Here is a 24744-nt window from a genome sequence, read left to right on the forward strand (position 1 = left end):
CAAGCATTAAATGCTTTTTGTATCTAAATTACGCTCTCATTTTTCAAATGGATCTCCAATGTCAGATTTGGTAAACAGGCAGGCTGATAAACTGTGGGAAAGCACGGTACCATAGGCCTGCACTGAACATATTATGTGAAAAAAAGAGTTTTCAGGGCTATCTATTAACTACTCTGCTCTGAAATAAGAAAGAAAAGTTGTGTGTATTTATACAAATAAAGATAGGTAAAAACATGTCAATGCTTTGCACTGGAAAACAGCTATTTTCTAAGCCTCTCAGGAGTAAAACTTAACATCAGATAGTATGAACCTCAGCTTAGCAATTAACTATGTCTGAAGACAGCAAGTAACCTTTACCTGAATGCTTTATTAGACTCTAATTTAGTCTTTTAAAGGTATCAGATAGTACAAAAAAAGAATCCAAAGTAAATAAAAATATCCATGATGGATTCTTTATTACAGAGCAACTACTTAGTTGCAAACATAAGCACTTTCAGCAAAGGCAACTGTTCCAAAAATTCTAAAACATATTTTGAAATAACAGCTAAACCATATATCTATCCCTACAGACAGTACCAAAAAAAATATATTTTCTTTACACTTATATACCTATACCTGTGTTTGGAAGAGGTACCCATCTGGAAACTTGAGAAGGTTTATAAAAGAGCAAAAAGTGTTGAACGAGTTTGCTGCCTAATGATCAAACTCCATAAACATCCAAAGGTATATGCATCGTTCTGCACAAAGAACTGCTGTCTGGACAAACTCTGTGAATGGCACAGGACAAATACATGCCTGGGGTGTTCTTTTAAGTTCTCATCTGTGTCATATAAACTATTTTTGTTACTTGATTTTAAACATTTAAAGTTTGATATAAATCCTCCATAAAGCAACTGGAGAAATAAAGAGATCCTGGATAAGGTTGGTATTACGGATAAGCAGTATGGTTTTCCTACATGTGTTGAGAATTTTAGCATGGTGCAAGGCTGTTGGTTATCTGGTTTAGATTTGCCACCTTCTACAATGAACAATGGTGCTGGAGAGGGGGTTCAGACCCAGTTCGTCAGTCACCAATTTATGATGTCAAGAACCATCACCATGCGTGCACCACATTATCCAAGGCTAAGAGTGTACTTACCCACCTTCACTAAATGTGATTCCGTGCTCTAAATAAGTATAGCAATTGTATACAATTTTGGATGGGAAGTAAAAACCAGTATCAACAGCAACAAAAACAACAAGAAAAACTGTGGTAAAATTACCACATTATCTCCATTTCTTGGCAACATTCCTAATGCTACTAATGTCTCTTCTCTCAGAAGAAATGGTTTTCTGTATTTTTCCCTCATTTCTCTCTACTAATAACTACTTCCTCACTGAAACCAGAAGTATTAGCATTTCTCTAAGAAATATAAGCCAAGAGGGAAAAACCACCGTCTGCCCAGTTCAAGGCAGGATTTAAATCAAACTTTCCTTCTTAAGTGAGTTCCCTGATCACAGCCTGTGGGATGTTTAGAACTGCCTTTCCTTCACTTTGTATCCAGACAAATGGAAGTAGACTGGAAAATAACACTCTCTAACTTGAGAAATAGAATACCCTTCCAGGCGGTATAAGGTCTGATTTCTAGCCTCCATGTCAATAAGTAATATGGCATCACTGCATGCAAAATGAAGCATTAAGCACATCCTGACACATATATTACACAAGTAATCCACATCCTTAAGTTTAATGCTCCAAACTTTCCCATGACAAACTACTTAATGCAGAATAACTCTCGGAGGTTGAGGGCAGATTAAGCTAACGACAGAAGGAAGCATGCCAGCACTCCCTCCTCAGTACTGAACCTCTCATTCTCACTAGGTGGATGCAAAGGAAACGAGTCAAGGCTCTTTTCTAAAGGCTTACAGGTGAAAATTAATTCAAGGACAGCCTTTCAATGCAATCTGTCTTGGATATGGTAGCTAGCTAACGGCATGGTTGAGTTTAATGCACATTAAATGTCAAGTGTGGATGCAAATGTGGCATGTAATGGGGCCAACTGACCTCTTGATCCTTCAGTCGATTGCATCATTGTACAGTCTTCCCAGTGCCAATGGCAATGTCCTGGCACTCCGCTGACCCTTGCTATTGTTCTGACCCACTTCTGGGGGAAGGAGATACAGCTTTAAACTTCCCATCAGACAAAGGAGAGAAATACGCTTCTGTGGCCAGAGGGAGTATACATACCAAGAGGGAGTATACCTACCAAGGGGAATGAGACCACCAACACGTATTTTATAAACTAGACTCAATGTTCAGTATTTTTCTTAAAAAGCCTCCAAACCAAAATATTTTCTTGTGCTCAAATTGAATATTTTCTTCAGTAATGGAACAATATCTTCCAATTTTTATTTTGGAAAGAAAAAAGAAAAATCCTTGAAAAAACCTGTCTCATCCAAAACAACCTCTCAGCTTTCACCCTTGCCACGTTTTTCTGGTTGGCTGCCAAAACAAAAACTCTATTATCTGCACAATCTAAGTGCTTGGTCAGTTGCAACAACAAAAATGTTAAGAATAAAAAACATCCTCGAAAAACTGATTATTTATATTTCCAGTGTCTAAGGTAAAACATGACAAGTTCATCCCCATCTCTTTACCAGTTGTATTTCAGCAGCAGCCACTCTGACATGCTCGTGTTTATTTCAGCTCAGTTCACAGGGAGACAGGAAAAGGAGTGGTTAAATGTAAAACGGCTACATTCATATCAATATGGAAAAAAAGGCAACATATAGACAACATTTTTCAGAAGTTTTAAGAGCTTACTATAAAAGTAGAGTTGCACTGCTTAGGTGCTGAGAAGGCAACTAGAACTTTATTTCTTTGGAAACCTTCATCTACTTTCGATCCTCCTTCTCTCTGTTTCCCCATTGGTCTATAATCATCATTCTGCTGTTTCTAAAGCTTCTTTCAGGTCCTCTTCTCTTGTTTTTGGCTTTGATCACAAGAGAGTCCTTTTCACACTGGGCTCGCTCTTAGTATGAATCACAATCCTTCTGTGTTGACATATTAATAAACAAGAACTGAGTCTGGTTTAGTAGTTCCCAGTGCCATACTAAGCAGACACAGAAATTTACTTATGTTATTATTTCAACAGATTACCTCCAGCTCTTGTTGTAGTAAATTTTTATACCAGGCATGCCACAAACTGAGCTCCCTGTAGCTACCACAGAACTTCAGCACCAATTCATCTCCTACAGAACATATCAATTAAAAAAGAAGGTATAAAAGAAACTCTTCAAAATCCAGCTAGCCATTTAATTTCACAGTCATGCACAATTTCTATTTTTAAATGCTACATATGAAAAAGAGAAAAACAGCATGAGGGTTTGACATTTCACTTACTAACATAATATATATTCCAGATACCAAATTCATACTGCTACCCTTCCTTTTCTTTTTCTTTCTGCCTGTAGAAGACTATCTCAGCATCCCCCAAGCTTCTTTTATACTAACTTCTGTGCCACAGTCTTATAAAACCCTCCCATGTTTTCTTTGAATGTGACTGCTGGTCGATTATTGGGAGTCAAACAGATGGTCTAAATTTGCGGTGTCAGCACAGAGACTTGCTTTATTTCAATTCAGCACATGTGAATTTATTTTAGTTATACATTTATCTACACATTTAATTATTTATATTTATGTATTTTTACTTTATAAACCATATTGTTCAACACCGAGCACTATCTGGATACTAACAGCAACAGTCCTACAGCATGCTCTAATACTTTTAATAAACAGAGACTAACAGAAGGCTGTAGGTTTGCTGGTTAATATGAAATAGCAGAAAGGTCACAGATTTGTTATGCTGAAGCCTCCCGTTCGCTTCTCCTTACTCACTGCTATTTCCTTGGAATGTTCACACGTGCTTGACAGCAATTATCCCCCCTGTGAAACCCACAGAGCCAGGCTTACTGTCAAATCCCACACCTTACTGCACATTGGTAACATACTTGTCTTTAAAAACAGTGCATCAACTATGTGGGGGAAAAAAAAAAAGGTAGTATAGAAATCTTGTCTAGCAACTGCAAATGAGGAAGCCTCTTCTGCTGTAAGGGCACAGAATTTGTGAACTTCTAAGGCATTCTTTTTATAAGGTGGGCTTACTAAAGAAGAGGGGTTTTCACTGCTTTGTCCAAAACACAGAATCTGACTGGACTCTTATTTCTGCATGATGTGTGACTCCGATTACATCACTCCGCTCAGTGCGGGAACAGGCTGAGGCGGCATATGGAAAGAATCACGAGTACAGATCTCCTTGGCCAAAAACACGCTTCTGGTGGAGAGTGCTCTAGGGGCCAGTCAGAGATAAAATGCCAGAAAACGCATCTTTATCCTCTTTCTCTGTAAAATAAGATAATATGACTTAAATATAAGGACAAACTTTCCATAAGATTCTAGGCAGCATCTAGATATCAAATCCCAGGAAAGCCAAGTGAGTTATTTAACACCAGCTTTTAATTTTTACAGGCAAACCCATTAAAGTTCATCTATTTTTATTGAAATATTAATGCACTACATTTCCCTGCTCTTGCTAGTCTCCAAAACATTGTCCGTTCCCATATTATTTTGGGTGATTGTTATAGATAGCTATTAGCCATTGCCCCTTTGTTTATTTTAAAATGTAAACCTACTCCAGGATGTAGCAATTACGGATGCTCTGTTATGAGCAGCATGCTTATCAACATTGGTTGTTATGACAAACGGCTCAAGCTCCATCAGCCTACATGAACGGGAACTCAATTAAGGGGGTACTTTATTATGTGATATGAAATGACTATTGTAATAGATGAGAAAAGAGAAAAGTGCTTAATTACAGCCCCTTCCACGCTTGTATCAATTACCGGTAGACTTTCTCATAATTGTATCCTGAGATATTGAACCATACTTGGACTATTGAGGATTCTTGCTAATGTAAACATGAAATTTAAAATGTCAGTCTCCTTAATCTCTTGTCATTCTGGGACAAATAACCAATGACATTTTAAACCATATTTATTTTATCCAACTACTGCACACACTACCAAAATACACTGTTTTCTGGTAAGGCTTGAATTTTATTTAATATCGCCACAAAAATTAGAGGAAACTCATCCAACTGGAATTTTTTTAAAAAATTCCAGAGCTATTTTAGAGTCAATGCTATGTCAGAAGAAGTCAAAAGAAATCCAAATTATACTATTGAAAGAATCGAGCTGCCAACAAGGAATCTATATGACCACCAGGTTTAACTTTCCAACACGCATTGACGAATCTGACAGTGACAAAAAGATGTTTTTCAGGCAATTCACATGGCAGTCTAGGCACCTACATTATAGATCAAGTCTAGGGAGAGAAAAGTTCTTCTGATTTACATATCTTACTGACACCTCTCTGGACAAGCCCTCTTTACTGACAACATACGGAGTTTTTGCAGATGAGTCTCCTAACATTCAAGGCTCCAAACTTGGGCAACATCAAAACTGCTCCTTCTTTCCAGCCTCATGATCAGAACATGCGTGCCCTCAAATTATTTAATAAGGATAACATTCATAATATGTCACCCAGAATGATATTTTCCCCAAAGTCTGAGGAAAACTAAACATCCGTAAATAGACTGGACAGCTTTTTTTTTTTTTTTTTTTTTAAATTCCATTACTGTGGCATTGCCAGAACAGTTCATGTACAGTCTTACACAGTGTTTTAGATGCCAAAACATCTAAATGCTTACTAGTAGTGTTCAGGCCACAACTTTCCTATTTGCCATGTTTGTTCTCCTGGTCTTACTCTAAGCGGAGAATTGTGTGCAGTAACATGTTTTCTGGTACTTTTTAGTTGAGTTTCTTAGAAAAAACAGATTTATGTAATCTGCCTGTCTGCTCCTTCAGCTTCTGAACCTGCCGACCTATTTGAGCAAAGCCGGAGAGAGTAGTACATGCCTCAGAGATCTTACATACCTACAGTTTCCTGAAAACCACTGTTGGACAATGGAGGGGGATCTATATTACTGCCATCACTGACGGTACTACAGTGTGAATTCTACGTTGACAGCATTCAGCCATAAGTCTTAAGGGGAAACACAAAAACGGAAACCAGATCCATGTTTCCGTTACAGCATTTGAAAAGCTGGCTAGTTGGTCGTTGTACAAAGGGCAGCTTACCCCATCCCTGTTGCCTATGTTTCTGATTTCCTCCTCCTGTACTTCCCCTACTAAGTGCATTGCACCTCCTTCTTTTGCGAAGCGAAGAACCTTGACTAAACCTTGACGTTTGCTGCATGACGTATCTACATCAGAAGGGAAAGATGGGAAAAGCATGGCTTCTCTTCCATTGAGGTAACGCAAGATACTTGCTTGAGAAAAACAGTAGTTTGGGGGAGGTAATATCATCAAAGGCAAGTGGAAATAGGATATCGGCTCAGTTCTGATGGGTATCTGGTCAGCTGGAACAAAGGAGAGCGTTATGGCAAGGGACAGAGGAACCACAATTAATCTAGGGCAGGAGTTGCAGGACACGAGGAACTGAAAAGAGGTTATTGAGACAGTCAGTGAGGCATAGGAAACTGAGAAGGAAGACACAATTAAGTTCCACTACTCAAAATATTGCTTGCTCCTCTTCCTTAGTCCATTCAAACAGATGGCCATGTAACTACACGTTTACACTACCCAAATCAAGTTAAGAAAGAGTGCGAACAATGAAACTAGGGAGGAAAGTGTTGACTTCGGAGCAGTCTGTAGGTCCTGTTGGAGACAGTTACATGTCCTTGGATGTCCTCTCTTCTGTGACATGTGAGCAACTTAAGCCCAGTGAGTCCCTTCTCTCTCCTACCCCTTTTTTTGTTCTAGTTCTGTATTTCTGTGGCATTCACCACTTTAATACTTGGTATAGGGGAACCCCAACACTGTAATGACTTTTAAATCATGCCCAGCAGGAGAAAATGGCTCCCAAGTTATGCTAGCCCAAATCCAGCATAATTGCAGTGGCGGTCCACGGATGGATACCATTTATAGGACACTACTAGCTGGTCTCAACGCAAAGAAGGTAAGGAACAGCAGCAGTCTGAGCAATGAATACTGCTTGAACAGCTAATGCTCCTTCCTGTGCTGACTTGAAGCCTGACTCAGACTTCTGCTGAGCTGCTTCCACCACGGAGCCGTAGGACAGCAGCTGCAGCAGAGGGAGCAGTGCCCCATCGCAGCTCCAGCTCGCTGCCCTGGCCAGAAGCCACCGTCCTGGCAAAGCCCGTGTTTCCATCCTCCGACCTCCTCTCAGTGGCAGCAACCCTGGGCCACAGTCTGGAAGGTGTACTGAGCGGCAGCTGGTGCAGGGGGCAGGGGAAAGGGGTCTGCTAGTAGGTATGAAAAAGGAAGATGAGGAGGAGAGAGACCTGGGGGTCCCAATTGCTGGACTCGCTCATACAGTGAGAACATCAACTTCTGTCCCCGTAGAGAGAGTGTGGCACAGCGAGGACAGAGCAACTTGTGGATGACAACTCACATCCAGGTGAGGTTAATCCAGGAGGTGGTCATCAAAATGCCAGTTACTCAGGCAGTTCCAGAAAAGTAATCAGATGGACAACAATCTTTATCATGTCCTAGTATGTCTAAGGGGAGGCCCAAGAACCGTACAGCCAAGTGGAGCTGTAAGTCTGAACTGAAGCTCAGACAGATGTTAGAGCAGACTGCAGAAATTCAAGAGTGTCATTTTTACCTATACCTAATTATACCTTTTTCTCAATTCTTCCTAAGCAAGAATTACCTAAAAGATATGTACAAGTCTGGGGAAAAAAAAGAGATTAAAAAATAACACTTTTAGCACTTCTTGACACAAATCAGATGGGAAACCCTGCCTTCTGATTGGGAATGGGTTTGGATTTTTTTTTTTTTTTTTTTTAAACTTTACAGCAATTAGGATGGTAGACAAAGGGTCATGCTCCTTCTTTCAGCACTAATTTGCAACAGGGTAAGTCCAGTGAAGGTGAGAATCTGCGTGTCACTGCTGGTCCAGATGAGGGTAAATGCATTCAGCAAGTTACGTCACTGTTACAGTGAATGTTAGAACAACTGAAATAATTTAAGCAATTTACTCATCCACTCACTCCTCCAACTGCAAGCAGTTTATACAGTAAGAACAACTTAAAAAACAAAAAAAAGACAAAAATCTACCAACTAGGCTGAGCCGCCATCCTCTCCATGTAATCCTTGGCCATGTTGATGGCCTCGATGTTTTCAGGGTAGAGCACACAGAACATCGCCAGGGCCCCAAGGTTGTTGCCGTAAATCTCATTCCACCGAGCGCTGAACTCCTTCGGGTCCCAGGGGGGAAGATACTCCAAGGGATTCAACAGCATCGTTTGCACTGCCTCGATCAGACGAGCTGCAATGTGCTGGTGCGTGGTGGTGGCCTGGAGACGCAGAACCTCCACGTCCCCTTTGGAGAAGTAGAGCATGGGGTAGCTGTCATAGTTGGCGTTGACAAAAGGAACCATCGCGTCTGGGTCCTCCCTGGCGCCGCAGGCAAAGGCGAAGCAAACCGCGTGTATGAAAAACACACTTGGGGCTCCCCGTGTGTGAGTCCTCATTGTGGCATCAGATCTCCAAGCCTCACTGGCAGCCAAACCATCTTTGAAATATCCTATGGCAGACAGACGTGAAAGAGAGAGAAAATGAATCCGTGAGACACTAAAATTCAGGATGCTCTCTAGGAAATACGACTCCATCTAGACTTAAAGAACCCCACGTATCATCCAGCTGGCTTTCAAATCATTTCTATATGAATACTTCAGACAAAATACCTGCTGAGCAATTCATCCTAAACAAAAAACTCTACACTTTGAAGAGACACCCTCCCTCCCACGTCTTTCCCTCTAGTAGCTGATACGAGGCGAAGGAACACACTGCCAGCTCTTGTACTTGAGATTTCATATAATTGCAGTGGTGCCTAATACGAGGCAGTGCTGACTGTACTGGCAAGCGGAGGAGGGCGGGAGGGGAGGAGGATGGGGGAGAGCCGGGGAGCTCGTGCTGGCGGCAGCCAAGCCTGCGTGCTGCCTTGGCTGATATTAGCAGCTGGAGAGGGAAGGATGAAGAATGCTGGAGGTTTGTGCCGGGGTCATTTTATACTGCGCTTGAGGCCTCCGGTTCTGACACGTCCTCGTTTTCAAAAAAAAAAAAAAAAAAGTCAAAGAAAAAAGAGAAAGAGAAAGCAGCAGAGCCTTAGAAAAACAGCTGAAATACCTTGCCTTCGGGGCATTTAGGGTTTTTGCATTTATTATTATTATTATTATTAGGGGCTCTCCATTTTGCATGTGGAGATTTACTGCCAGCTACCAAGAAGGCGGAACATTGAATTAAAGCGCGTGTTTTCCTACATACATGACTTCTTAAAATGTGCTCAAATGGCAAATCTATGCAGAGGTTAAATGCAAGTATTTAAACATAGTAAGTTACTTCATAAAAATCACCAACTATCTAGTCTCAGATAAAACATGGCCAGGATCCCCCTGAGGAAAGCCGGCAAATTCCTAGAATTCTTCTGAGGGGAAAGGTTACAGAAAGCAGACCCAAGAGAGATGGTTTTATGTAAATAATGAACAGTAGTTTTCAATTATTAAAAGAAGAAATAGACAGAAGGAAAGAAAACCTAAACACAAATATGAATTTTTTTTTCCATGGAAAACCTGTTACATAGGATTCAGTCATAAAACTTGTAAGAAGCTGAAGTACAAAGCAACCTTTTATTTCTCCCCACAGCTCCCTACCTATAGATGCCAAAATTTTCTAACAGAAACTTAGGCTGCTAAAACCTTATTTAGAGACCCACATCCTGATTCAACAATGTCATTAATATGTGCATAGACAATGAGACAACCTTGATAGGCTGGGTCCCTCCATGACTACTGGGTACACGGACCCTCTAGGTGCTTGTGTTCAGCTCCTAAAATTAATTTGGGAGCAAGCATCTTTGGCCAAGAAGTAAATCTTTTCTTGTGCATTCCTGCCTAGGGTAAAAATAATATGCACCCTGTAACTGCCTACATTTATATATTACAGTGCGTAACATAATTGCTTTAACAGAGCATAATGGAAGATGACATTTTCATAGTATTTTAATGCATTTTGCAAGTAAGTTTTGCCCTTTTTTGGATGTAAACCAATCATTACAGGACACATTACGCAGATCACAGGGTGGTTTATTTGGTAATACTTTTACTATATGTACATAGTCTCTCACCACATACACACATTCAAAGAAACAAGCACCGTAGTTTATCCAAACATACTCAAGTCTACTCGTATTCTCATCTATAAATAAGGAAACCATACAACAGTAAATTTTGAAACGAAGGAGGTAAAAACCAGCCAAACCAGTACATTATGTTTGAAACATGATGTCATTTTTTTAACTGTTGAAAAGAACTGCTTTTTCATATTTGAAAAAAAACACAATAGGTTTTTTTAAAGCCTCTATGATCCTTTAGAACTGGGGGCAGAGGAAAGAACCTAAAAAAAAAAAATCTGAAAAAAAAAAGCAAAAAATGCCTGTATCTTATTCTGTGATGGTCATACATTGGAAGAAGTTTCCTGGCTTACGCAATCAGAAAAAAATCCCAGCTAGCAGTGAGGACTTCATGCATTCTTTTCCTTGGTTTGATTTCTGTAAGTGCTTCTGCACATCAATAAGAATTGAGCACATACATATATTTAGGGATGGTTTTAAGAGTTCCCTAAATTAGGGTCTTTCTGACCAGAGATTAGGGAATATACAGTAAGTTTTCCCAGAACTCCTTCTTTGTAAATCTGGACTCACATTTCCCAGCATTTCACCATCATCAACCACCTCCAGCGTTGTCTAAAATTCATAGCCCATATTTTAAGAATTCAATAACCCCCCTCATTTTCTCCCCTCACGTGTGTGTGCATTTAATAGAGAAGGTAAACCCTTTGGTTTTTTACCTTGTACATGAGAAGCAACAACCATACCACATTGTTCAGACTAACAACAGTGTAACTGGAAAACTGATCATCGTTTTTTTCATGGGTATATTCATAGGCAGCATATTCAGAGTCAAGATCTGGAAGAAAGTCAATAGGCAGTGACAAAAGCAGGACTACAAAGTCATTTATTCTTGGTTAAATCACATCGAGACCCTTCCTATGATACGAGGACAATAACCCATGGCAGCCACGATTCAGTGGGGCCGGTGAGCCCTGCCCAGTAACTTTGCGGGGCTCAGCCTGGTGTCACTGGTGGGTGGGAGGAGGCAGCTAGAAAGCAGTCCACCTTCCTTTCCACGCAAACCTCTGTGGAGGCACCAGCCACAACCACGTGGAGACCATCGCCCCTGCGAGACCCCAGGTCGGCACGGCTGTGGCTCAAACTGCGCTACAGAGAGCGAGGCGAGAGGCAGACGTTCCACATTTTCTCATCTGTGATGTCCTTAAAAGCAGGGCCAGCAAAAGTAATAACGAAAACAATTGCAAAGCTCCAAAGAGAATAAACCTGTGGATTTGCGATAAAAACTATCACCCAGAGAGCGAGGATATACAAACTGGCTGGTTCTGGATACGGCCATGACGAACCACCCCTGCAGGGATTTCAAACTGCCTTCAGCCACGCACAGCACCAAGCACTTCAGTGACGAGGACCAGACCTGGGCACACACTTCATTGCCTTACTGACTCGTCCTGGTAACTCTGCAGGGCTAGTGGCTGTGATCGCCATTCCTCATCGCAGTAGCTGTTTAGAAAGTACACTGGTTGGTAACATATATATGAAACCACTTCAAAAATTGTCAGGTGGTTGCAAAAGAACCAAAGCACCTTCTGAAGGAGAATGTGACCAAACCCAGTGACATTTAGGGACTAGTGAGAATTCATTACAATGGTATAAATGTACCTAGGGTGGGGGGGACGGGGACAGGACCACCAAGCCAAAACCACTGAAGCAGAACGCGTATTCAACTGTGTTGAACTCTATACTTTGAGGTTTCCTTAGTTAACTTACGTGCACACTGAAAGCTAAAGAAACACATAGCACTGCTCAAAGCCACGCATATGAACCTTGATTATCTGCACAGCTTAGGTGAAGCCAGACACACACAGATAACTGGCCGCATAAGATCCAACTTACCAGTTGTGTGTGGACCTGCTACAAGTTTGTCTGATACACAGGGCTCAAAAGAATAGGAGTTTGGGCCTTCTGATAGCTTAAATTTCCACTCACAATACCATTTTTTTTAAAGTTAAAAGAATTTCTTACTCTCGTATTACACTACATCATTACCAGCCACATCTTCCAAGAAAAACTTTACCAAGCAACTCAACCTTTTCTGAAAATGAGGGGGTTTTATTCAGTTTGGAAACCATGACCTGATAAAGTATTAAAAATTAAAAGGAGAGCAAAGGATGCTTGCCCATGGAAGAAAATGCTAATACACAAAGTGCTTTGAAAAGGTTGTCACTTAGTCCTAGACCAAAAGAGCGTTTGCCATGATTTCCACTCCATTGCCAGCAGAAACAAACAGTAAAGAACATCAATTATTCTAGAAAAAACAGACTACATCTTAACTATTTCAGTTCTCCCCATCTGCATCAATGAGTAGATGTTCAACTGCAGCAAAAAAAAAAAATAAAAATTGTAAAGCTCATGCCAGTAACTGAACTGAACATCGGTTTATACAAAAAAGTTCGCCAAATAAACTTGGCTTGATATACTATTTAAAGGAAAAGAGAGGCCCTGTTTACTCCTGCCACTTGTGCCCAGAAGGGCCGCTCCGACAGAGAGAGCCGAGGAGTGGGAGAGGGCCAGCGGAGGGGGGGCGAGGGAAGGACAGCGCTGTTAGCACCATCAGCTGGCACAGCTGTCCTTGATGCAATCTGACCTTCTTGTGGATCACTACAGAAATAAAAACATGTCAAGAATCGTGGCTCTCTGCAGTATCAGTTCTGAAGGGCCACTATGCTTTGCGGATGCTTTTTGCTGGGACAACACTTGCGTCACTTCTTAAAAAGCAGAAATTGCAGGGTTGTCCACTAGCGTCTCGAACACCAGTCCATGACTCGCCTCCGACACGGGTACCTCAACATTTACAGGAAAAGAAAAGTGGGATTTCTGGTGCCTAAAACTTCCACGAACTGGAAGCATTGCAACACCACGGATTACTCAGGTTTCTGAATGAAGGAGCTCCCCAGAGCCCAGGGCTGAGACATGAACAAGTCAGACCTGCCCGCTCGGTCACACGTGGGCCCTCAGCCACCTCTCTGTGGGACCCACCGAGGTCGTGGGCCCTCCTCCACTTCACTGCATGACCCACTGTAAGTCATGGGCCTTCCTCTACCTCACCGTGTACCCTGGGGAAGGCTAACGCTCAAGGAGGAACAGGAGTCTCCAGCCAGGAGAAGGTGGATGGAGTTACACCCTTGCTGAGAGCTGGGTTTCCCACTCCTGTGCTGTCTTCTCCTTCTAGATTGCTCAGGAGATGCTGCAGGCAAACTCCTGGTGTCTCTGCTACAGATATGCTGGCTTTCCTCTGACCCCCTCTGCAAAGTGCCTACGTGTCTCCAGAGAAGGTCAGAGAAGCTCTGACACTCAGCTCAAGTAGCCAACCTCTATGCCAGTAAGAAAAAACAAATATTTTAACTAGTTTAAAACTCAAAATTACCATTTAATGACTTGGTTCCGCAGATTTTACAAATTTTGTCTTCTTTTGGGCAGTTCCTATATTCCACAAAGGCTACAGTTCTCATTATTGCTGCCTGAATTACCCCCACAAGTGTTTGGGTAAGAATTGTGTTCAAATATTTAATGGAAACTCTGTTCCACCATACTGACAAAAAGCAAATCTTCAGGTTCAGCCTGCAAACTTTTACCTTAGGCAATGACCTCTGGATCAGCAAGGACTTGACTTTCATAATTTTTTTGCATCACTTCTTGATAAAATACTGAAAGTGAAAGCAAACTTCTTCCACTCAATTTTTTGCGATGCTTGTAATCGTAATGCTCAATTTACGGTGTTGAACAACAGCGTCATTATACTTTTGACACAACTTAAGTTACTTGATAAGATCACCTTGTTAAGCCATTCAAAAGTACTAGTAAATTGACAGTAAGTAATTTTAGCACCCAATGCTAAAACAGGTAAGAGAGTCATAGATATTTTAAAAAGAAATGGTCAACCACCAGCAACAGCTGCTGCCATACCAGTATCATGAAACCAATAGATAACGTTGCAAGGAGATGTGCGTGGCATGTTGTCCCGTTAAATGGAGATGGTTGTGCATCTTTTTGTACTGATGCTGACAGCAGCTAAAATAAAACTGCTTGCCACGAGGAGTGCTAGGTTAGATTACAGTGGAGAAAAGCAAACTTCTGTAGGAACTCTTTTTTTGGCACTTTGTCCAAATACCTCAAGTAATTAGTAGATCTTTTCGCACACATTGCAATTGACTTTGTTGCTGATAAGAGAAACAGCATCTATAAAACTGAATTAATCAGTTGGAAATGGTAGTAGTTTCAAAATCACAACACTTACATCAACTGGAGAGCTATTTTGTCCAATAATTTCAGTTTTACCACTGATCTAAATATTTTGCAAACATATTTAAAAATAGAAGAGCAATTAAGTCCTCTAACTGAATCCAATAACATTTAAGTACTAAAAAAATGCAGGGTAAGTCCACGAAAACAGAGAGGTGAAAGGGTCAACAGAGACTAATTCCCATATATATTGCCATTTGGTTCCTACCGACTCACAGAAACATATCCGATAGAGCAAAATTAGGTGGCAGACAGAGTGGGACCAAGAAAACTATAAACTTATCTTTGTACTGTAACAATCACAATGAATCTACTGACCGAGGTCCGAAGCTGTACAGTTCCCGCATCAGCAGGTAGTACTGCTGAGTCCCTCTCAAAGCTGCGGGCTGGACACCAGTGCAGGAAACTCCCATGTCCCAGCGTAAGAGCAGTCGGGAGTCCTTCCTCCATCCCCCTTTTGGTCAGTGAGATAAAACCAGTGACCATCTGTCTCTCCAATAAAAATGCTGGAAAGGGGTAAAATCACTGCTTACAACTTGAAAAATACCTATCACGACCTTAACCACCAGGGGACATTACTTCATTTCCTCCTCTGATTTTTTCACTATGAGAAATATGCTATGTCACAATTATATAACATCAAAGGTATTTAAAAGCTTAAATACTGAAATCCCAAATAAAATTAAGAATCAAATCTACAATAAATAAAGCATAGCTCAGGTACCCAGGTGTTAGTATTGCACTTGTTCTGAAGTGATCTGAAATACCTTGAAAGAAGTTTTGTATCAACTTAAATGCCTGAATTACAGCTGTGCTATGAAAATCATAAAGGCAACCAAAACAACCAGTTCCTATAGGAATTATCAGTATATGATGTCATGTCGGCAGTCAAGATTTAAACTTGTGTCTGTCCTTTGATCTACGCACAAAATTCAATGGATATATTTAGAGCAGTACACAGCCGTGCGAGACCATCATTCTGGGAGAATGGAGGGTTGCTCTTATTCTCCACCATGCTACAGATGCAACAGCAACTGCAAAGTACTTCTGTAAGTTTACAGTAGGATGTGTAAGGTATCTGCAATGGAAATTTCACCTGTTTATTCCTTTCACTTAAAAGCTTATTTGTCTATTTTACCACTGTGTATATAAATTAACAGGGCACACATGTGTGCACACTGAACGCATAACCTTCTCTGCCTCAAGCAAAAACAAGATTTAAATTGTCTGCATGCCCAAACCATAATATAGGAATTCGGTATTTTCTTCTATTTTACAATTTATCCTACTGTATATGCTTTGTCAGTAATTTTTTGGTTGCTCTAGCATTACTATTCCTAACCTTTACTGGGATCTCTTATTCCATACTTCACTGTATAGAAAGAGTAAGAAAGTCATTTTGATATCCAGAATCCTGAAGGTGATCATTCCCAACCAGTACAGACATGCCTGTTAAGGCATCCACGTTCAGTGAATGAAAGCTTAGTCACTTTTACCATCAAAGGCATAAAACTATAAGCTACCACAGAAAGATTTCCTTTTGAGCACCAGCATTTTATCCTGAGCTAAAGTACTTTTAAAAGGCCATTTCCATAATTAAAAAGATAGTTATTTTTTGCAGAACTCTTTTCACAGACGCCAACACTGATGGAAGACAGTTTGAGAATTATCATATCAGCCAAAAGGATATATTAACTACGTTTGTCCGCCCCATTAATGTCCCAGAAGTCAATCAAACCACTCATCCCTCTATTATATTGTTACAGCACGCAGGACACTTTCGGGGCCTGGGACTCTGAGGGTAACAGACACCGCAGAAACACAATTTGGGTGCTGAAAACGGTATTCATTTGGCAGCTGCAGAGTAGTAACACATCCTCCCGGCCCACGCAGGTAGACCCACGGAGGGGTTCCGTAAGGCTGCGAACCCGTCGGGGGGGGGGGGGGGGGGCGTCAGAAACCGTGCTCGGGGGTCCCTCCGAGAGCAGCCTGCGGCTGCGCCTCGCGGGGAGCGGAGGGGGAGATCGCCCGAGGCAGCCACGAGCGTGGTCTCTGCGTGGATGGAGGGGTCCGACCACGGTGCGCAGGAAGAGCTAGAAAACCTTCGGAGGGCAACTGCGACGCCCGGGAGGCGCAAAGGAAGGGCAGAAAAGAACAATCACACGTGCAAAAGAGGAAAGCCAATTTTACTGCTGTCAAAACTGAATTCCTCCTTGTGCCTAATCCAGCCCACTCGGAGTGCCGCAAGCCACGCGGCTTCCCTCGCTTTTTAGGGGGCCGATTACAGCACCAGAAACTTCTGATACTGAGACTAGTGTTTCCATTTCTGACTTTAATTTCTATCCTCTTTTCCAACTAGTACTTCTCTGTTAGCCTTGACCTTTAGTCTTCCAAATACTTTAAATGTTTTAAGTCCCCTGGCTACTTGTTCTTCTCTACTACATATAATTAACAGTTTTCATCCTTCCTGCCTTTTGTTTTAATTGTCCTTCATTCAGTTGCCTCCAAGATGTTGGAAATGAATGAAGTGTTTCTGCTGGAGTTTTACAAAACCAGTCCTCACTCCATGTATGTCTATATCTATCTTTAGTAGAGACTTTAGAAGCTGAAGATACCAAATAAATATTTTTATTTGTAAAGCGTTTCCACAGTATGTCATATTAATAGACAGGAATTCTAAACCACATCACATCCTTCAGTTGCTATGGGATCAAAACCCATTTTAACTATGTTTCCGCAGCCTGTTTATGACTCGGCCTTGCATACAAAACTATATTAAGATTTTATTTATGGCAAAGTATTGTGACAGCGTATAGAAGCACCAGCAAAGTGTGTCCAAAGGCACCTATGCTAGTCAATTTACGAACGTAAAAAGACTGCAATCTAAGCAATTGAAATCAACACTTGCCTTTATATTATCTACATATGATCTTATGATGCGTGTATGCAGACTCCAAATGTGTATTCACATAGAAGAACTACTCTTTAGTTTGCTATGGGATAGCAGCCTCTGTGTTTGTAGACCTAAACTGCACCACCCTACCTGGCGGTTACATCTCTCTGCAGATCAATATGCTGTTTATTATTATCGGTACAATTCTGTTGTTAGCTCTGCTGCTTTCATCTGTTATTTCATTATCTATGGTTTCTCTCTATATATCTAGATACAGCATATAGTACCTCTCTCTTTCCCCATAGATAGACGTACCCAGATGCAGCTGATTTTTTCAAGGTACAAACTTGGAGAGACAATAAAATGCATTGTCCTGTAGTTCCTTCAGTGTTATTACTGTCCTCGCTGCTGCCCAGAATACCTTTGAGAAAAGCAGGATACCCTTAATAAAAAGTGACAGTTACATTTTCAGGGACAGAAGCCTCAGCTGCAGATGGAGTTAAAAGGCTACATTACTCTTGCACAATTTAGCTACTCACAGTTGGCATGAGCAATCTGTGTGAGTAGGTGTCAACACAACCATTAAATTACAGGTTAATTTTGAAATTTAGAATCGTGTAATCTCATTTCTGACTTAAGCTGTGCAGGCATGGCTCTCGCAGCAGAGCTGAAACCTGACAGATCATTTTGGCCAGAGGTGTGATGCACCATGGTTGCAAGGGTATGATTAAAAGGCTTTAAAATGATGTGATATCCAAAGAAATACTTTCAAACAACTTTTGAAAATACTTTAACAACTCTAGGCAGCCATATGATTAGAAAACTTAAGAGGGCATACCAGGTTTACATAAAATATTCAGCATTTTTAATATTTCTGCATTTTTTTAATATTAAAAAAACCCAAACCAAACAAAATAAGAACATAGACCAGGACAACTGTGGTGAAAGATCTCTTATGTTAAAATTACATTTATCTGGTACTGAGATGCGATACCTGCCCGAGTCAAGTGAGCAGGGTCCCTACAGTCCAGCACCTGCTCTGAACAACGCTATTGCCGATTCCTACCGTATACTCTGTGAATCTAAGCAAGGGGAAAACCAGAAAGACAGACCAAACAAAGGTAATTTCAGACCGTGTACATAATGGCCGCATTGTGCCCAGGCTTTCACACTTGACCATGTCCCAAGAGCGGATGAAAGCTGATGTCAGCAGCTGATGGGAGAAACCATTTCCAGCGCTCTGTCCTTCACGGGATTCCCAACACATTCAGATCCTCTCGGTCAGCTCTCCGCTACCAACACTTCACTTCTCCTAAACTTCTACCGACAATGCATTCATGAGAAAGGTCCCAGGTGACATCAGCTAAATTTCCTTTTTCCTAGCAGGCTTTAATCCCCTCCTGTGCTCCGTTCCCATCCTGAGCAGGTAACAGAGTCCAGCCAAAGTGCAGCACACAAGGGTTTGGGGTTTTTGCTAATGCAGCTCTGCCTCACCTCATCATATCCCAGCTGGGCTTAGCTGGGCTAACAGACATCGGTACAAAGCTTACCCATCTGAACAGAAGAGTAGCTCAAAGGAAAGTCTTTCTGCCAAATAGTGAGTCTATTTATAATATAGTCTTTTTATAATATTTATAAATACGTGGCTACAGTCCTAAACACAAACTGGCACCATGGTTTAACAGCTTTAAGGGACTACACTACTGTAATTATGTTCTTTTATCTATCCCAGCTGAATGGAGACAGCAAAGAAGGCGTAAGCAGCCAGGACAAACTTGCTGCTGAGATACCATATTTACCAATTAAATAGAACTTGCTAAGCAAAAGTCATATTCTCTTTCACTCACCAGACACTTGGATTACCAAGTCTAAACCAGGAAACAATGGTTACGGAAAGTTGTTTGTTTCTTTATTTTTTTTTTTAATCCCTTCAGAAAAAAAAAAAAAAACCCACACCAAAAACCAACAGGGATGATGGGCTTTATTTCTTGCAAAATGTCCAGGAACAATAGCAGTAGTAACTAAATTTCTTTCTGCTCATTGCTAGAGTATGTTGTGGGTGCCAGATGTGCAAGTTTCCACACACAAGCCTAAAAATGTGACTCAGTTTCAGCTAAATGCAATCACTTCTGAGAGAAGGGACACTTTGGTTTTTACAGACTCTTTTACAGCCTCATTTAACCCTAGTTCTCACTGCTCAGACTGCTGGGTACTGATGGATGTGACCATTTCTCCACCAGCATATAAACTCACTATGTTCATTCACAAGCCAACAGCTGCCTGGTGATGGGAATTACTTTCTATCACCACTGATCTAGGCTTTATTTGAATTCAGTTTTGGAAAGGCTTATGTGCTTGCTGTCATTGTACCTGAGGAAAAGAAATGGTACACACAGACCTCATGAGCACAGTGTTTCTAAAGGCTCCTGCCTTTAGAAAGTACCAAAGCTGAGATAGCACTCTAAAACTAGCTTCCAGCTACTCCTTTTTACTTATAATTGTTTCCAACCTATGAAAATCACATCTAATATTTAGCCAGGTAATTAAACACATTTTCCTCTCCATTGTGGTGCAGACATTTACTAAATATCTAGTTACAATAACTAATACACACTAAACAAACCGACCTCGCTTAGGCAACCAGAATCTATCAACTTTTACCATAGGCAAGCAATTTGTTCAGGTCATGTATTTCTTCCTTTGTGACCCATATCCTCTATGACCGAAGAACGGGTTTTAGAAGAGATTGTATATGAATATGCAGCGGAAAACCAGCACCAAGTGTCTTCTGAGGTCAGTCTCCACAGTAGAGGTTACAGATATGTTCATAAACTATCCTCATCTCTTGCTCTTGTATTAAGTAACACCACTCATTTTTTTTCATGCCAATTCAAAATTATGCAAAGTACCACAATGCTTCAAACAAAACAAAAGGAAGCTCTCATTTTGAATAACAAGAAAAGAAAATGACATTTTCGTAAAGTACCAGTAGTTCTGTCCCAGTGAAATACGCTGTTATTAGTGTATTTTGGTTTCGTGCCCTATTGAAGTTTACAGATAGTGAAGAAAATCCCAGTGCAGAACTGCTACTTTGTTGACTTCCACCAAAAACTGAGCTAATTTAGGTCACTTGAAGAAACGCATATAAGCAATGACACATAGTAAAAGAACTCATGGTTGAAATAATATTTAGCGCTTCTGTAGAAAAATGCACCCAAGGATCTCCAAGTAGTTATGAAACTAATTAATTAATTAAACTTCTCAACACCCCTGTGAAGCAAGCAGTCACATTTATCTGTTTTATGAGGAAGGAAGCAGAGCCATGGAGAGGTGGAGTGACTTGCCCGAGGCTACCCAGCAAGAGTCTTTCAGAGTAATAAACAGCATCTGAATTATTGATTCCCACTGCTGCCCTTCAGCTGAATTGTTCCTTTTTTTGAAATACTGCAATGAGTTATAATAATTGTTGGCATGATAAACATAATGTGGCAATATTTAGCCGAGATTTTCTTTGTCTTTGTGTAGACTACATTAAAACTTTAGTGTTATTTAAATTGCAATTGGTCTTCTTAGGGTGACCAAAAATCTCCAACTAGTTGAGCAATACTTCCTGTATTTCATTCACAATTGTATCTATTTCTTATATTGCCATCGCTTACGTCCCAAAAGGAAGCCACTCCAGCTTGAAAACGCAGGAAAATATCGCAGCCTTTACATTGTTTCGAGAGGGAATGACAGAAAAGCGGAGAGAATGGCTACTTCCATTCATACCAAACCGAATTTTGAGGGCTGGCAGGAGACGCAGCAAGCGACGATGCATTGCTTTCATGCAAGGCGAGCTAAAGGAATGGCCACTTGCCGTCCTGGGGCTGAGGAGACCCCAGCTTCCCGAGCTAACAGCTGCGGTCCCAGGTCACTTTTCCAACAACAACAAAATTAAAAAAAAAAAGAAAAAAAAAGAAAAAGGAAAAGCGGCAGGAAGTTGCATGGGGCAAACCGCTCTTTTCCTGTCTCTCGGCTTCCCTGGGTGCCAGACGAGGATGCTGCCGCTTACCTTTCACACGTGCGTGTTTTGGGGGTTGGGGGGGGGGGGGGGGGGGTTCGACTCGTCAGCGAAGGGCTCGGCGGCTCCTGCGGTAACGGTGCTGCGGGGGAGCGGAAAGCCGTTACCCACGGCGCCCCGAGGGAAAGCTTTCAGCCGAAAAAACCGCGTCTCCCGCCACGCACCTCCCTCCCACGGACACACGGGGCCCCCCCTCACCTCCGGAAGGCTGCGGCTGTCCAAGCGGGGGTGCCGCGACCCGCCGGGGACAAGCTCGGAGGGGCCGGTGACCCACGGGACGCCCCCCCCCTCCTCCCCCGGCCAACCACCCCCGCACCGGCTCGACCCGGCCGCCGCTCCCCGGTGTCCGGCTTAACGCCCCTTGGCGACGGGGACACCTATGGCTGGGAGGGGGGGGGGGGGGGGGGGGGGGAGCGCTGGGTCCCACCTCCTCCTTCCCAAATCCGCCGGTAACCGGCGCCCCCAGCCCCGCGCCGGCGGAGGGGAGCGCCCGGGGCCCGCCCGGCCGTCAGCCGCCCCGGGGCCCGCCGAGGGCAGGCGGGGCCGGGGGCGGCCGCCCGCCCGGGGTGGCGGGAGCGGAGGGTAAAGGACGGGACGGAGGGGAGCCCAGCACCGCACCTCACCTCACGGGCACTCACCGCCGGCGGCCCCTGCCTGGGCTCGGCGCGGACCCGCCGCTCGGCAGCCAGAAAGTTTCTCCTCCGCAGCCCCGGGGGACGGAGCGGGGGGGTTGTGGGGGGGAGTTTTTCAACTCAGGAAGAAAGTGACTCCCCCCCCCCCCCCCCCCCGCTCCACCTCCCGCCTCCCCGCCCTCCGCCCTCCCTCCTTACCTCTCCCCGGTCCTCTCCTCCTCCTCCTCCTCCTCCTCCTCCTCCTCCTCCTCCTCCTCTCCCCCCGGCCCCTCACGCCATGGCGGCGGCGGGCAGCCCTTCACGGCCGGGCCCACGGGCCCCGCAGCCCTCGCCTATTTCTGCGTGTGCCCGTTTGTTTATTTATTCCTGGCGAACACGCGGCCTTTTTTCTCCCCGGCTCGTACTTCAGGGCAGTACCCGCATGCTCCCCTCCGAGCGGGAGGACTCGTTTCTCCGCCGGGAACGCGGCGGCCCCGGCAGCGGTGGGGGGGGGTGGGGGGGGTGTCGGCGATTTTGGCTTTTCCACACCTGGGACGTGTGGCAGCGGCACCGCGGCTGGGGCAAGGGGGGGGGGGGGGGGTCTGCGGGGGTTAAAGCATCCCGGGTGACCCGTTCACACGCAGCACCCACCTCTAGTGCTGCCGGGGAGTAACGGGACCCCCCGCGCGAAACTTCCCTCAAGCCAGCAAAGAAACAAACAAAAAAAAAGCGCCAATTTGTCAAATCTGCTCTTTTAAGTACGGTGGGACTACTTACATAAATGTTTCCCAGGTGAAACAAAAAGCGTGAAACGCTGTGACCGTTCAAGCAATCGCCCTGAGAGTTGTTGCAGCCACCCAATTGAAGATACTTAGGAAAGTAATATAAAAGAGGATAAAATAAATGATCCTTTGGAGCAGTTCTCTTTGCTTCCTCAGTCACTATAACCAAGGAAATGTATGAAGTGAAGAATTCCAATTCTTTGTTGGGTTCCAAAAGCTGAGCACATTTTGTCATCTTCAGCCTACTCTACTGAAATGAAAATAAAAATTAAAACACATGATAGATCACGACGGTGTCCAGCTACCTGAAGTTTACATTTCACGAAGCTCGTGCTTCATTTTAGTAATGTGCTTGCTGATGTTACTGAACCAACCAGTGGGCTCTAAGTGCTCAGCTCCCTGGCTTTAAAATGTAAAAGCTGTGTTTTCTGAGGATGGTTTTAAACAGGCTCTTTGTGGTTTACAGTGTGATTTCCTGCTGTTCTATCAAGATTAATAAACTTGTGGAAACTAGACAAAACTAGAAACTATACATTTCCCTCCACCCCTTGTATTTCCCAGCTATACCTTATTGACAGCCTCAGCGTAATGAATAGGGATGCACAAGCTGCTGCTGCGAACTCCGAGAGCCATGCCAGAGCCTGGAATGAAGCCTTGCTTTTTTTACCAGTAACGACATGCCTAAAAGCACTAAGTGCTTCAGTTTCAGTCATGCAAACACTAGATTAATCATTAGAAGATATGTTTCTAAACGCCTATTTGAATGGTACAATGCTATACTGCATTGAGAGCGGAGTTGTAAAATATTAATGTTGTGACACGAATGAGCACGAGAAGAGCTACAGACTCCCCCAGTCAGACCAGATGCGGCTAACAGGACAATTCTACTGGGGTTATTTCTAAAATCATCAGGATGCCTAAAGTGGAGGGAGGTGTTTAAGTACTAGTCACATGTCTGCATCATTAGGTATTTAAACATATTAAGTATCTGACTCTAAGTTAAATGAAATTAGCCCTTACAATTCTGAACAGTATAATGCCCGAACGGCTTTTGAAATCCTGACCTTAGTCTGTCCTTGTATCTCTCTCTATTGTAGAGAAACTGCACTCTGCTGCCTTGTCATGACCGAGTACCTGGGCAAAGCACGCTGCGGCTCCCCGATAGCATGTGTACCTGGGTTTCTGCCTCATAGAGGGTGAGCTAGGCTGTGCTTGGGTCTTGCTCTGGTGTGCAGTTAGACTGTGGTGGAGACACATACACAGAGTGGAGAGCCACAGATCCCCTCTGCCTCATGTCCTTTTGTGTAAAATGGGGCTCATTTTACCTCCCAATAACTCATGGGCACTTGTCAGGCTAAATAAATAAAATGCAATTTACAGGATGATTCAGAGATATCTAAGAGAGGCACTGACCTGTCCATTCTAGATTAAACTCAGCATTGCCACTAATAATTTTGAAATGAGAATGACCCCAGGTTTAGCAAGCATTGTGTATCAAAAGCCTGAAAAAATTCGCCTAAGTATTAGAAGATTGGAGGAAGATGTGATAACAGCCTTCAGCTACGCAAAAGCTGCTGAAAAGAAGATAATAATCTCTTATCCCCATCCTCTGAGAACAGCGTGTGAGTTGCAGTAAGAGAAACGTAGGCTGAATAGGAAAAAAAGAAAGTATCTGTAAGGGTAGATAAAGCAGGAGTGAACGGCATGTCTGTCCCTGGAGGCTTTTTAAGCTGAAGTTGGACATATATTTGACAAGAACAGTTCAGGTCTAGAAAGGCTGATGGATCTTGCCTTAGAGGAAGGGGTGGACCAAATGACCTGTCAAGGTCCTTTCCAGTCCT

The 24744-nt window shown here is 42.9% G+C and overlaps 1 protein-coding gene across 10 annotated transcripts in view; it reads right to left on the reverse strand.

Moving 5' to 3' along the window:
* The window catches only part of DSE (dermatan sulfate epimerase), a 37096-nt gene extending 14859 nt beyond the window's left edge, over window positions 1–22237 (reverse strand). For 3 of the 10 annotated variants that reach the window (XM_049817719.1, XM_049817730.1, XM_049817731.1), the window contains exons 1-3: window positions 22134–22232; window positions 21502–21592; window positions 8182–8650 (exon numbers count right to left, since the gene is read on the reverse strand). In XM_049817719.1, the coding sequence (XP_049673676.1) occupies window positions 8182–8597 (416 nt within the window). In that variant the 5' untranslated portion in view covers window positions 8598–8650; window positions 21502–21592; window positions 22134–22232. Of the gene's footprint in view, window positions 1–8181; window positions 8651–21501; window positions 21593–21708; window positions 21787–22128 lie in introns of those variants that run through there. The other 7 variants (XM_049817720.1, XM_049817722.1, XM_049817723.1 and 4 more) reach the window with 7 other exon arrangements.
* Between the last annotated feature and the right edge of the window lie 2507 nt (window positions 22238–24744).

The sequence above is a fragment of the Accipiter gentilis genome, chromosome 15, assembly GCF_929443795.1.
Source record: "Accipiter gentilis chromosome 15, bAccGen1.1, whole genome shotgun sequence".
Lineage (NCBI taxonomy): Eukaryota > Metazoa > Chordata > Aves > Accipitriformes > Accipitridae > Astur > Astur gentilis.